The sequence below is a fragment of the Etheostoma cragini genome, chromosome 4 (genome assembly GCF_013103735.1).
Source record: "Etheostoma cragini isolate CJK2018 chromosome 4, CSU_Ecrag_1.0, whole genome shotgun sequence".
Lineage (NCBI taxonomy): Eukaryota > Metazoa > Chordata > Actinopteri > Perciformes > Percidae > Etheostoma > Etheostoma cragini.
In genome coordinates, this window is record NC_048410.1 from 30575631 (window position 1) to 30590252 (window position 14622).

At 45.5% G+C, this 14622-nt stretch overlaps 1 protein-coding gene across 1 annotated transcript; it reads right to left on the reverse strand.

The window, feature by feature from the left end:
• Window positions 1–384: 384 nt before the first annotated feature.
• si:dkey-156n14.3 (zinc finger protein ZXDC) lies at window positions 385–12436 on the reverse strand. Its single transcript, XM_034869982.1, has 10 exons — window positions 10410–12436; window positions 9398–9550; window positions 9062–9140; window positions 8204–8334; window positions 7856–8026; window positions 4333–5042; window positions 3300–3384; window positions 3023–3180; window positions 2793–2894; window positions 385–1088 (listed from the first exon to the last, which is right to left on the reverse strand). Exons 1-10 carry the CDS (start codon window positions 12370–12372, stop codon window positions 1002–1004), a joined length of 3639 nt encoding a protein of 1212 aa, XP_034725873.1. The 5' UTR covers window positions 12373–12436; the 3' UTR covers window positions 385–1001.
• Window positions 12437–14622: the final 2186 nt, after the last annotated feature.

The following is a 14622-nucleotide window of genomic DNA, read 5'->3' on the forward strand; positions in this document are numbered from 1 at the left end:
CGTTTTGTGAAATGACATGATTAATTAGGGGAATGACAGGGCTGCCGGCCGGAGTCGAACCTGTGGCCACTGCGTCTTGAAAAATGTCAACTTTCTGATTGACGCCCAAAACGGCCAGAGCGGGACGGCGTCAGATTCGCCCCCTTGCAGCTGAGAGACGCTTCCATTGAAATGAACGACTTCCGGTAACTTCCGAAGCTCAAGTCGGCGGCGGTGTGGACGTACAGTTAGGCGCGCTCTGCCACGTGACAACCCAGGCTAGGTTTTTCCGCATGCTCTTTAACGCTACGTTCACCCGCTTTCCTCACACATTCAGTCTGGCCCAAATCAAAAGAGGGTTACTCGTAGAATTCAAGAAAAAGAAATGAAGGTCAAAGACAACTGTTGTGATTGTGCTTTGATTCTTTAATTCATCTGTGTTTGGCTCTGCCACTCTGTAAACCCACAGCTAAATAATAAATAAACAGATACAATTATTATATTATTATTACAAGAAGGTAACAACTCATTCATTAAACTGTATGTTAACACATAATCAGGCAGCTTCAACATGGACTTACAGCTGCCATAGAAAAATAAATCTAACAACTACCAAAGAAGGCAGAGAAGAGTCCGGTGGAGGAATGCACTGCGTGAGGCGTCTGTAAGGCAACTGGAGCGGAGACAGTACTGCAATGTGGCACCATGGTACTGTCCACCGCCACAGGACACAGAGGACAACTGTCTCTATGACAAATTAGAAGGCTCTCACCTTGGATTGTGGTACAAACAGGACTCAAGAAATAACACATGATCATCTTCTCAACAAACCAATCCTCATCTCCTCTCATCAAGGTGCATTATCTGTGGACTTATGTCCACTCCCTCCACACACTGTCCAACACACGTCCCAAAGGCCTTCAGCAGCGTGGGGGAGCCGAGGGCAGCGCCGGGTGCACTCAAACATCCCAGAGTATGTTTGCTGCTGTAAACTGTGGCCAGTGACGAGTGGGGGTGTTGGTTCACTCCAGGTCCTGCAGGTTGATTGTGCTTCCTGTGAACTGGGAGTTGTCTGAGCCGTTGTCGTCCTCCGTCATCACTGAAGCTTCCTGGGAGGACACATCAACACCAGGGCTGCTAAGGTCACAACATTTCCATAGAAACTTTCAATACTGCCAACAGCTGTCTGAGCCAAAGTACTGCATGCAATCAACAGATTAGAGAATATGTTCAATCATATTTCATTTAACCGGCGGATAGTAGCCTGACGCTAACTTGGCCTTAGCAAGCAACTTCTTCCACTTGGTAGCTTTTGTTAGTGGCATTTAGCTTGATTGAGCTAAGTAAGGAGTTTGAGTTACTCTATTTCAGAACAGTGAGAGAAGTGCTGACCAGGCTGGCTGGGGGCTGAATGTGGATGTGTCCCCGGGTGTAACTAACATGGCTAAAGCTAACTTACCCACAAAAGGGACATCAGACTTGTAAATGGAACGTAAAACGTCATCTCCCAGCAACACCTAAATGTCTCATTACGGCCGTGTGGAAGTGCTTTGTCATACTTTGGTTTCACGCTATCTTTTATTCTGGTAGTGTTTAATCCTCTTTCTATTGTGGCTAACGGTAGGCTAACGTTACCTGCTGCCAAGTGGTAACGTGATGTTAGCGTTAACCAGCGGGACATGCAGCGATGCTTCTGTAGCCTCTAACGTCTGTTCCCGGGCATCGGAGCAGCGCTGACATTTAGGTGGCGCCCTAATGATGACGCGCTGAAATCGCCGTTGCTATTTCATCCGGTAGATACCGCGCACCAACAGGCGCCATATTAGCACCGGGTTTTAACAAGCGCCGTTAACTAATTGTAAGTTATTGTAAGACCAGAAAGATTGTAAAATGCATTTGCGTATCTGTTTTATAATAATATGGACCAAATAAGCTATTTGCTTCTGCCTGCTCCTTCTCAAACTTATAATTCTTTATGATTGTTTGTGATAATTTGTGTTGCGCATTAACGTATTGTTTAAACTTTACAAACACAACCAAATACAATATTGACTTCTTTTGAAATAAGATTTTCCAATTTTGTAACTCTAGATTTGTTTTCTCTTATATAAAAAAAAACACATAAATTGAACAGGAGGTTGCCAAAGGGAGCGGCCACTCCCCGATGGGAGACGAGAGCAGATTCGAGTCGCGCGTGCTCAGATTCAAACTGTCATGCTGAAATGAGTGAAATCCACGACAAAAAAACTTCTCATTACAAACCAAAACAGAAAATGGAAATCATTTCAGAAACGTAGGTATCTATGATTGATTGGTTGCTAACGTTAGCTCAAACTTGGTTATGTAGGTGCATTTTTACTGGGTTGACATTCCAGAAGTCACGACTCACATCTTCACTGAGTGACAGGGGCAACCAAAGGCCACAAAATGGTTGCCAATTGTCTCAATCTAGTTGCCAAGGGCAAATCGAGTCCTGTTTAGGTTTTTATCATTTTACTTATTTTTATTAGTTGAGCTGCTCCAGGATCTTTCCAAGTATCCCCTGGCAACAGGAGCAGTGGCCAGCTCCGGCTGGGAAAACCCTGGTGGAGATAGTTCTAGCAATTGAACTGGAGACCTTTTTAAAATCTATGTTTGGTTGATCTTGTGACACATTGTAAAGCAATGCAAACGGAGCGTGTGTGCCAGAGTTGAGTTTGTACAGAGAGAGACAAAGAGAGTGACAGAAAGAGACAAATAGAGAGAAATAATATACAATATTACACGTTGGCAGGTGTTTCTTTGAACAGACAGGAGTCAAAAGCTTTGCTCACCTGTAGGATGTTGACCGGCAGGTCGGCAGTGAGCTGGGAGTGGGAGCTGGAGGGCTGCGAGCTCAGCTGGAAGGCCAGGTCTCCGTCGCTGGCTGGGTCGTCCTGCAGGTACACACGCTTTGATCAGCTGTTCTGTCTAATTGGCCGCCGCGTCTCTCAACACACAGCAGCTCATTCCTCAAATCAACTTAGGTCAGCTGGGTTTAGAATCAGGTGTGTTGGGACCTCACCTGCAGCAGCTGAATGTGGACGTACTGGGCCACGGTGGCGGGGTCCCGCAGAGTCAGGCCCCCATTGGCTGCTGCAGCTCCTTCACCATAACCAACACCAGAGGGAGCCATCGACGCCTTTACTGCTTTATTTTTTCTCTGACTCAAGCCTGAAATCCCTGGATTGGGCAAAGAGAACACTAATCTTTTATGCCAAAAACTGAAAATTATTTGAAGATTAAACACCCAAGTTTACGCTTCGTGGCGCTCCTCCGGCGGGGTGTTCCTGCTGTCTTACCAGAGGATGCTGAAGGACCTCTTTGCTTCTTCTTTTTGGCCAGCTGGATGGCTCTGTAGTCAGTCCTGGCGGAGCCTCCACTCTCCTGACACAGAAATGGTAGACATTAGTTACTACACACCATTATGTCCGCTTTCCACAGCTAGTACTCACTACACTCCAACTGCTAATAGACATTTCCCAAAAGTGGGAACTTTTCATATCTAAGAATCTAACAAGTAAATGTGCATTTCCTTTAAAGAGAAATCAATGAATTTAACAATGCATGCTTACAATGATGCAAAGCTGCAAATAAAAGCAAATGTGCAGCAAGCGGTGCAAATGGCATGAACACAAAAATCACTTTTCTCACAAATTGAGATACAATCAATAAACTTGAGCGAGAAATTGGAGCAACATTGTGTCGCAATAGCCAATCAGTGATTGGATAACCCCGATGTCGTGCCGTGGTCGAATCAGAAAGGGAGGAACCAAACTTGTGGACAAACCTGACAAAGAATGAATTCAGACTTTTTACAAATCTGCGTCATGTTGAAATTATATTTCAGCATTGTTTTTAATCTGTTTAATGCAATGTAAAAAACATCTAAATCTCTTCTAAAGTAGCGCTCATCCAGACTTAGAGGTTACTTCCTGGAGGAGTTGGTGAATATTGCCAAGCTTTCTGCTCCTCCTGATGACGACACAGCAGCAGCTCTTTTTCTACTGCCCGGGATTTTCACAACAGGAACAAAGTGGCAACGCTGGTTATTTCAGCCATGTTGATGACAGAGAAACTACGGAAATTCCAGGACAGACTCGTTTATTCCATGCATTCCTGTTCCCTTCTTGTCTAGACCTGACGCCTACGTTACCCACAATGCAACTCAGCCGCCTATAAGGTGTTATGCTAGAAGCAGCTACGGTAGCCTGCAGTAGAGTTGAGCAGCAGGCCACACCCCCACTCGAGTGACATCGCCTGTAGACATTCATCAGACTTCCCTCCGCAGACACTAAAAGCTTGATAGAACTTTGTTACCCCCCGGCCACTCACCAGGAAGCCCCCTGCTGATGCAGCGATGGCGTCCTGCTCCTTCTGGCAGCTGAAGCTGCTGCTGGGACCGGGGAACACAAACGGGCTCAGGACCTTTCCTCCCTCCTGAGGTCCCAGCCCCTCCACACAGTCCAGCAGAGGCCCAGCTGCCCCCGGGCCCCCCACCTCCACCACCTTGGAGGGCGAGGTAAGCAGCTCTGCGACGGGGGCCGCTGACAGTGATGTGGGGGGCTCCACGCTCAGGGTGCTGAGTGGCTGCTGCATGCTGAGGGCACTCAGGGCTCCCAGGGCCTCTGGGACAACAGTCTGCACATCATCCAGGTTCAGAGTACCCTGGGGTGGAAGAACGTCCCCCACTGTTCCTTCCAAAGCAGGGTGGGGGCCCAGGTGAGCGCTGGCTGCCAGGATGAGGGGGTCCACAGCTTTGGCCAGTGTGGTGCTAGCGCCAGCAGCCAGTGCGGAGGCGACGGAGGAGGGGTCGATGGTGAGGATGCCTGAGCTGACCAGGGACAGGTCCATGGTGAAGGTGCCATTAGGGCCAGCCGGAGGGGCAGCGCTGCCAGGCACAGCCGAGAACAGGGAGCTCAGGTCCAGGTTGGTCAGCTGATCGCCCCCGGCAATACCAGGCCCGGCAACTGTTGCCGGGGTGGAGCTGATGAGCTCGCTGCTGGGAGTCAGGGTGGGCGTGGTCTCCATCTGGCTTAGAACATCTGGGATGCAGGAGGGGAAACGTTCAGAAGTTATAGGATAGTAATCACTTTTACAATTTTACAGTAATATTCTCAATTCAATATTATGAAAGTGTTTTTGTTTAGCTGAGACAAAATGGAAATACAGTTATATTGTCTAATTTCTCAGGTGCTATAATTATTGTGAATGCTATGTCTCCTTATCTGTATATGTGTATCAGTGACTCAACCGTCTGGGTCTGTCCTAGGTTTCAAAGGAAGATTCTCCTCACCACTGTCGCACCAATTGCTTCCTCTTGGGGGGAATGTTAAGTCTCTATATTATTATTATTATTATTATTATTATTATTATTGAATGTGGTCTTGACCTACCAGTGTTTCCTTTTGTTTTAACAGTGGGGCGCAGGTCTGTCTGAACAACATTGGTGGAGGTGTTCGTTTAACCCTCTGAGCCCTGAGGCCATTTTTACAGTTTATTGTCCGTCTGGATTTATTTTATATAAAAGCTTGTAAAACATCAACCCTGTTGTCAACAGTCAAGATATGAACATCATTTTTTTTTTAGGACAAACTGGGTTATTAGAATATTTGGGTTGCAGTGAGGTCACTTGCATGTTAAAAATAGTTGTAGGGCCTTAAAGACATAAATAAAACGGAACATGAATCTTCCAGATATGTATTGATATCACAGACAGATAACAAATAAGCCATTTTCCTTTCTAAAACACTTCTCATATGTCTTGGGAGTCACACTGTGAAGAAATAATCATTATGACTTACAGTTGACAAAATACATACATATTTTCAAAGAAAGTCAAGACGCTTTTGCTCTCATGACATTTACTTATGCCAATAATAACAATGTCATATGTATTGATATTACACCCACAGCAGTGCTACACAAGCATTTGCGTGTCATAAATGTGCGCCTCTTGGCCTTCCATTCAGCCTATTGGTCTTTTTGTCTCCTCTGGCCTTCCATACTAGAGGGTGATGTCTCCCATATATGGGCATGCCGGTGCCTGTATTTCCCTAAACAACAGAGAGACGGAGCCGCAAGATAGCGGCAGAAATGAGCCAACATGCGATGAATTATGGACATAAAGTGGATCAATCTTTGATGTAACAGTGTGGATTTAAAGCCCAACGACCCCAAAAGAGGCTGGAAGTTCCAGGCTGAATAGAAAATAACCTGTAGAGCAGGTCTGTAATCTGCCAGTCGACTAGTCGATTTATTGGTCTATACGTTCTGGCTCGACCTAAATTCGGACTGGTAAATTTTTTGCCGTGTAATTTCATCAGGTGGAAGCATAGACCGTTACAGTCTATGGGTGGAAAGCACAAATTACTTATGGGGGTGTTTTCAGAGCATCAGTTTCACAGGTAACAGTCTGTTTTCAGAACACCCCCCTTGTTTTCTCTTATGTTGGATTAGCCCAACCCACTGGGGACAGATTGAAGAAAGAACTAGAAAGCCTTGTTTTAGTGGTTTGCTGAATATTTATTTAATTGTGTTTAATTTTCAGTCAGGACACAGAGCGCTGATGCAGCGCTGTCAGAGCCAACAGACGAGTGACATTTTAGTGCAAAATAATGAGGTCAAAAATGATTTATTATACTGCAAACAGCCAACAAGGACAAGTACAGCGTGAACGTACAGTTATTTAATCTTGCATTTGTTTTGTAATAGGTGCTGTTGTTACGCGTGGACGAGTGTCTCGGTCACAGAGGGTTAATAATCGACTGGAAGAAAGTGAACGGTTTGACAAACTCCATCAACACAGCAGTATTTATGTATGTACGTATGTATGTATGCATTTTAGGAGTTAAACTGGACGGGCCCAATAACCTCTCAATAGTTCTAGTTGTTGTTAAATTGCAATGTGAGCGGCTGCCAACAGGGGGTGGGGGGTTGAATTGTGTCTGCAGGATCATATAAAAAGGCAACCTCACGTACCTAAATTGTGCATATGCCCTATTTCTGATAGCGTGGCGGCAGAACGTATGCCATCGCAGGCCGCCACTACAAAATCAACAGAGGACACACTGCCTACTGCATCTGTAACGTGTCCTGAGATGACTTCTCTTATAATTTCACACTACGCATAAAATTGAATTGAATCTGTGGTGTAGCCAGACCTACACCACAGCGCTGTGGAGAAAAAGTTAGTACTGCTTGACTATTAATAGCTTGACTAAAACATGAAATTTAGTATTACCAACATCTTCGAGGATGTTTTAAGGTATATTTCCTTAATTGTCTTTGTTTTGGCATGTTGTTCTTTGGCTGCTAAGTAAATGTCTACTAAGCATATAACAGGATTTCTACAGGTGTCACCAAGTCAAATTTAAGACCTTTTAAAGACCATTATGAATGACATTTTCTGGATGTCTGACTGGATGTCAGAGCCCAGAAGCATTTTCTGAAACAATTCCCAGATTTCCTAGTTGGCATTATGCGACTGGTGTCTAATTTGGCTGCAATATAAGTTGAATGTTGGTGTCATTTGTAGTCCGATTACAGCAAAATTATATCGCGACACATAGAAGTACAACACCACAAAACTAAAAAAAAAAAAGTGCACTTTTAAAGTGCTGCAGGAACATTTCAACGAGCATTAGAGGTAGCGCTACTTTGACGTAGGAAAATTAAGACCGGTTGAAAATAATTTAAGATCGAGAAAACAATTAGGTAAATTCAAGATTTCTTTTTAAAAGGCCTACAATTTTGATGTTGAAATTTGAGACTTTTTAAGACCCCTTGGAAAAACCCCAATATGATCACATCGAAGAGAGACTCAAGTGGTGACGGCTGAAGCAGTGGCGTTACTGACCAGGACTGAGGTGGTGGTGTTTGAGCATGTGGCTCTTCAGGCTGCTGCGGGATGAGAAGTGTTTGGAGCAGTTGGCCACGGGACAGCGTGTCCGCAGGGTGCTAGCATCTTGCTTGTGCTTCTTGGAGTGGATGTACAGGCTGCTGCGTGCTGAGAACTTGGCATTACAGCCTGAAGAACGGAAAGGAGACAAAACGTCATAAACGATGAGCTTTGCAGAAAATGTGAAAATACCAGAAGTCAGAATCCAACCGGCTGATTTGACTTAACAACAAACACGTATGAACTCTGACATTCTCCCAGCAAACAGTCCTACTCCTGTATGTGGTTTTGAGTACCTATACATACCTTCTGCATGGCACTGGAAGGGCTTGGTGCCCAGGTGGGTGATACTGTGACCCTTGAGGTGCTCTGCCCGGGTGAAGGATTTCCCACAACCCTCCTCTGTACAGACAAAGCGACGGTCATCTTCATGTTTCCTGATAAACATGGGAGGAGTCTGGTGAGTGAGACACTCATCTTGTAGGGCCCTATAAAAACCCTCAGCTCTGTTTAACCATTGAGGCATTTAGACTGTAAAATAACAGCCAAAGCATCAGGAACCTTTTTTTTTACCAGCGGGTAAACGCAGACCTTTTGGTACTGGTGCCATTCATCGGCATCTTAAGTTACCAGCTAACGCTAGCTAGCTTGGTTGGCAACCAGACATTCTGAAGACAAAGCACCCCCTGCTTGTTTTGAAAGGAACATATTATATATTAGGGTTTTCTTTTGTTTTTTTATTGTATAGTTGTATAAGCTTATACCCAGGAGGTTGTCTCTTCAATCTCCGGACCACCAGGGTAAAATCTGGGTGAGGGAAGTGACAGAGCAGTGCTTTTACAACCACTTTTCATTACAACCACTGGGGTGCCCTTGAGCAAGTTAACCTCCAACAGATTTGACTGTGGTTGTGCTGGCAGCTTCCAGGTATGAGTGTGGAACTGTGGGAATGTGATCAGAGCATTCCTGCAAAAGAGAGGCTGCCTCTCAGTGAACCTTCCCTCAATAAATAAAGGTTAAACATACACACACACACACACACACACACACACACACACACACACACACTTTGTGTTCCTACTAAAACATGTTTACATGCCTTGTCTACCACACACACACACACACTTTATATCAAGGGGAAAGCCTCAGATTATAAGCATTTACCGTTTATGCCGGAGCAGCTTGGACATGCTGGTGAAGGACCAGCCACAGCCCTCCGAGTCACAAAGAAACGGCCTCTCACCTGGAAACAGCAGATCAGGGGTTTATCGGGGGTATCAGGGACAAGGTTCCCCGCCTGCAGTTCGGAACAGAAAGCCAGGGTTTTACCCTGGCTTTCTGCTATCACAAAGCTGTGCTGCAGGGCTAACCTGCTCTACTTTAGACGAGTCTGTACAGGCATGCTCTTAGTGACTCGTTTTGTAAATATAACGTTTTTGAAATATGCAACATTAAAAGAGAGCAACACACTGGTTCCAGCTTTGTTAGGGACAGTCTTACCAGTGTGACTCCTCAGATGGATTTTGAGGCGACAGGCCTTGTCGTAGGTCTTGTCGCAGCCTGGGAAGGTGCAGGTGAAATGGCCCGTTTCCCTGAAGTGAGTGCGATTGTGGGAGAACAGGGCACTGAAGGTGATGAAGGTTTTCTCACAGCCTGCATATGACAGAGGGGAACATGTGGGAAGACATGGGTACATGGTGTTTCTGACTGAGTGTTACGCTACATCGATCTGGACACATTGATTCTATGGTCAACGGTCCAATATCATCAATGCAAAGTGAAAATATATTTATCTAATGCTTGGAATTCACACAGCTTTAGAACCTCAGTAATAAATCGTATTTTTGTGAGTTGCTATAAATTAGCGGATTGTGTTAAATGGACATACGGACACGTCTCGTATGGATGGCGGCCTCCTCATCCAAAATTGCATCCCATATGCGTAAAGCATAACTGTTTCTACTCCCGCGTGGTGGTTGCAACACTAGCTGCAGTCTTCTCCTGAGCAGAGGTGGCGCTAATGAGGAAAAGTTACCAACTTTGCTATTTCTACAGACTAGAAGAAGAATCAAAACGTAAACCACGGCAGAAATGGCAGCAGTGTACCCGTCAATGCATTGATTTAATCAGATGAGCTACATGGTGGAATCAAGCCTTTCATTCACCATAAAATAACCCATCTTATCTCAGTGACTTTACCAGAGAGACCTGCAGCCACTCTGAGAGTCCTGGCATCCGGTTACCCTTAAGCTCGCCTAGAATGGTGCTCGCCCTCTGGACTCAAAATCCTGGCATGCCTGCAAGATCTACGTCATTTTGACGGCAAAATGGCACGTGCACACTTGGATGCATCGACTGCAATGGCTCTTAAGCATCTTCGTGCATGCTCGTAGTTCTCCATCTACGGAGGCCCGCGCCACGGCGTCATGCACTGGTTTAAACACAGCCAAAAGGTTAAAGAGGGGGATTGTAATAGGACAGATAAAAGCAAAATACATTCAGCTTGTGTTACCTGGGAATTCACACTTGTGGGGCCTCTGTGGCTCGAAGTGGACCCTCTGGTGATTGGTGAGTCGCGTAGCACTGCGAAACCTCTCGCTGCAGATCTCGCAGATGAAGGCATTATCCTGCTCGTGGACTTTGACATGAGCCTTTAGGTTGTAGACAGTGGTGAAACGCCGCCCACAGCCTTCAAACTGACAGGTGTGTGGCCGCTGCTTCTCATGGGACTGAAGATGCCGCTTCAGCTTGTAAGAGGTGGCAAAAGCCCAGCCGCAGCCCTCTACAATGCACTGGTAGGGCCGCGGGTCCTCAGCATGATTCAGAAGGTGAACCTTAAGTTTCTGACGCGTATCAAATGTACAGCAGCAGCCAGGCTCTTGGCACCCAAAAGAGGCCACAGTCTCTTTCTTGGACCGTACTAGTGGTACAGACTGGAAGTCCCCAACGTCACAGTCTGCCACGGGGGCTTTGGGGGACGGAGTGACCAGATCCGCCTCTGTTACGGCACACAGCACCCCTGCCTCCTGCTTGATGATGGGACAGGAGTCCAGAGAAGTGCCCAGCTCTGATAATGAGCAGTCATCCACCAGAGCCAACTCAGAGTCACTCACGGACAGACCCGGCCGCTGCTCTTCCTGCTGGCTGGAGCTGGACACCGTCAGAGTGCTGATCTTCCCGATGGATTTAGTCCCACTGTCGTAGTTGAGAAGGACGATGTCCTCATGGTCTTTCATGCCTAGGTGCTCCTTTAAACTGACCATGTCATCCTCTTTGTGTACATATCCCTCTGGCGGGGCAGCGAGAGTCAGAATGCCGTTTTCTATGGTCACTATGATGCTTTGGTTGTTTATTGTTATAGTCCCGGAAAAGGTTTCACTGGCAGGCGGACTTGTGGAGGCCGTGTCCGGGTTTGCGCTGTCCCGCAGCCCTGTTGAGTCTGCAATGAATTCCGAGGTGTCCATGGCTTCCTCGACACCAGAGTTCCTTAAAATCAAGGCACTGCTTTCGTCAACGCCGGAGTGCGGCGAAAGCTCCCTGATCACTTTACTTTCATTGTTTTCGGTACAAATCTGGCCACAAATCTTATCGCCATATTTGTTTGTCAGAACAACGTCTTCGACGGTGTGGTGATAGCCTGACTGTTTCGCATGAGTCACGTTACCGTTGTCGCTTATTAAACTGAAAACATGGTGAGGTTTTTTCAGGGCCTGGGTATCAATACAGTTCAAGTTGTCATTTGCTTCAGTGCTGTTAGCCACCTCCATTGAGCCACCGGGAGAGCGCTCTAAATAGTGTTTACCGCCACATTCCGATGACACATCCGGTCGGTGTTTGCTCGCTTCCCCGTTGCCATCCTCTTGAACGACATTAAACACAACATATAGTTCCTGAGGAGTTTCGTCTGCCCTGTGTAACGTGTTGAAGCTCCCCGGCGGCGCAGCAGCGCAGTAACTGGCCGGTGAGGGCTGCTTGAAAGCGCCGTCCTCACGCTGCTGTCGTAAAACTGGACACGGCAACGTTAAGTGCCGCTGTGGCGGCATCGGGACCTCTTCCCCTTCGAACAGAGGCAGCGCCATTTGCATCACAGTCTCCCCGCTTTCTGCCCCGTGTTTCCAGGCAGTCCTTATAAACTCCTGCGAGCCAAGCAGTGCTTCGAGCTCATTCTCCTTTTCCGTGTTCACGTTATAAACTCCGAGACTGGGTCCCTTACCCGGTAAATTAGTTTTGTCGGTTGATTTAGGCGAACTAGCCGCTCCTCCGCTGCCATCTTCCGCCGATAGGTGAAACGGTGATGTCCTCGGCCTGGTGTTGTTGTTGTTGCCGTCACTGTGTGGCTCCGGCAGCTCCGTTTCATTTTCGGTGGAAATAAAATAAGGTATCGTCGCTGATCGCAGTGGAGACAAAGTGGTTGTGTGTAGGGCGCCATGTTGAGAGTGAATGTTTTGGGCACCAGCAAGCCCCTGGATTTCCATCTTGGTATCCCTGTAGCAGCGACACAGAAAAGGCCCGCCCTAGTAAACGGAGGCGTTCCAAAGGCCACTACACAGTTTACAGCAGACCGGATGCTGCCTTCGGGGCCAGCATGGAAAGTCTGATGACACACACACACACACCATGGTTTTCTGTATCACAATTGTGGATTACTTGTAGCGGGGTTAAATCACATTGGTAATTTATACTGATCACCTAACCTGGCGAAGGCCTACTGCTGTAAAGACAAGTAAATAATTAAATGTCCTGAATGATTATAGAATAAACATCATGCTCTTAGTTGCCTTGGAAACCTGCCATCAAAAGAGGATCAATATACTTTTTTAACTTCCGTGTGTGTGTGTGCGTGTGTTTGTGTGTGTGTGCGCGTGCGTGCATCTTTGTGCAATAACTCCTGTGAGCATTTCTGATTTTTGAAGAAAAACAACTATGCAAAGAGCAACTATGCTTCCAACAGAGCTAGTTAGACCAATCAAATTGTCCGGGTGGGCTTTATATGCTGATGGACAGATGATCAACAGTAACATAATTAACCAAGTCACCAAAGAGCGCTGGGGTTGAATTGGTTTACAACAAAGAAGGCTGCCGCTGGAGAACTGACTGAGCTCAAAATGCTGGCTGCACAAGTCTAATTTAAGGCTCTCACAAAATAATAGTATGGGTAAATTATAGATTTTCTGAATCAACAGAGTGCCTCAAGTATTGAAATTGTTGAGTTTTGTGTCTCTGATGTTCCTTCATGCCCCAGGAATAAAAGAAAGCATACGGTTTAGGCGGTATTTTGTGAGAACATGTTATTTATGGTTTAAAAAAGTCATGTGACCTCTGTGTTTGTCAGACAGATTCAGTACTGGGCTTAAATAAAGCCTAAAAAGTCCCCTTTCCAACAATACCAAGCACCATATTAATGAATAATGACAATATTGCTATTATGAGCCTAAACCAGACATACACCAGATTTCAAAAATGGAATTTAACATAGGGGGTTAGTAACTTCATGAGCAACAAAAAAGAGATTTCACTATCACCCCTGCACTGCTATCCTTATTATTCTAGCACTAGGGGTGTATACCTTGACAAAAAACAATGAGAGCATTTGTCTCACCCATGATACAGATCAACTCCCCAGGCTCATGGACTATATGTGAATTTGTTTTAGCAGCGTTGGTGTCTATCAATTTATTAAAGGATGCACTTTTAATTTATTTGATAAGATCAATGTACTGCACAAACTTCCCAGAGGGCCCTGGGTGCTTCTCTCATATCTGGCCTCACTGTGTTGCTGTACTTACGAGAGTGTCCTTTCCAGCCTGCTGCCTGTTGAGCTGATGATCTCCCCCAATGTACAGAACATCTGACCCAGGAAGTCCTTGACATAGGAGAGGAGACAAGCATGCACTTATTCCTGTACTATACAGTCCAACTAGAGGCAATGGGTCATTGGGACAAGTGAGCAAAAGCCACGCGATATAGTTATGAACCAAATCAACCATGATCACATTTAAAGTGGAGTGGTTCTGCTTTTATTCCACGGGGATGGTACCTGGCCAAGAACTACTTTCAGGCTCTCAAGCATCTTCCTGAGAGGGTAAGCAAACATAACAGCAGCAGGTGTAAGGATTGGGAGTTTGTGTAATACATCATAAAGCAATACGGTGTCCTATAGATTGTCAAAACAAAACAAGAAATGAGAAGAACTGTCTCTAAAAATGCACGTGAAAGACAGAATGAAAAAACGAAAGAAAGAAGCAAATTCTGTTTTGAATTCTGAGATTAGTCATAATCTCAGAAATCCCAGTCCAGCCCAGATGGTCTATCATCTGTGGAACTTTGTGATTCTCTTAATTTTTACATAAATGAGTGGCAGAAACACTATTCATGAAATGTATTTCCAGCAGAGAACAAGGAGAAATTAAAAAAGATGTCAGCTTACCTTCTGCTCATCCAGTTTGGCAGGCAGGGAGAAAAGACACACACAAGTTAGAGGACAAACTGAAAAGACAGAATGAAAAACATCAAGTAGATATGCAAAAAAGAGTAGTTTTGAGCTGATCAAATGCTTTCAACATTAATTATTACTGTAACCACTGCACATTGTATGCAAATTCAATCCCCAGTCATCGTCCTGATTAATTTACACTTTTTATGCCAATGTTTGTGTTTTCTTTTTAGAATTATTTCAATTCTTTTATGGTTTTGTATGTTTCTGTTTCCTGTTTTATTTTGGTAGT

What these genes read in the sequence shown, in the direction of transcription:
- si:dkey-156n14.3 (XM_034869982.1), bottom strand. Translation starts at nt 12,372, where the DNA reads ATGGAAATCCAGGGGCTTGCTGGTGCCCAAAACATTCACTCTCAACAT. An exon ending in CATCAGCAGGGGGCTTCCTG is followed by an intron (nt 3,385 to 4,332) that starts GTGAGTGGCCGG and finishes TTTCTGTGTCAG; the next exon opens with GAGAGTGGAGGCTCCGCCAG. An exon ending in AGGTCCTTCAGCATCCTCTG is followed by an intron (nt 3,181 to 3,299) that starts GTAAGACAGCAG and finishes TGCCCAATCCAG; the next exon opens with GGATTTCAGGCTTGAGTCAG.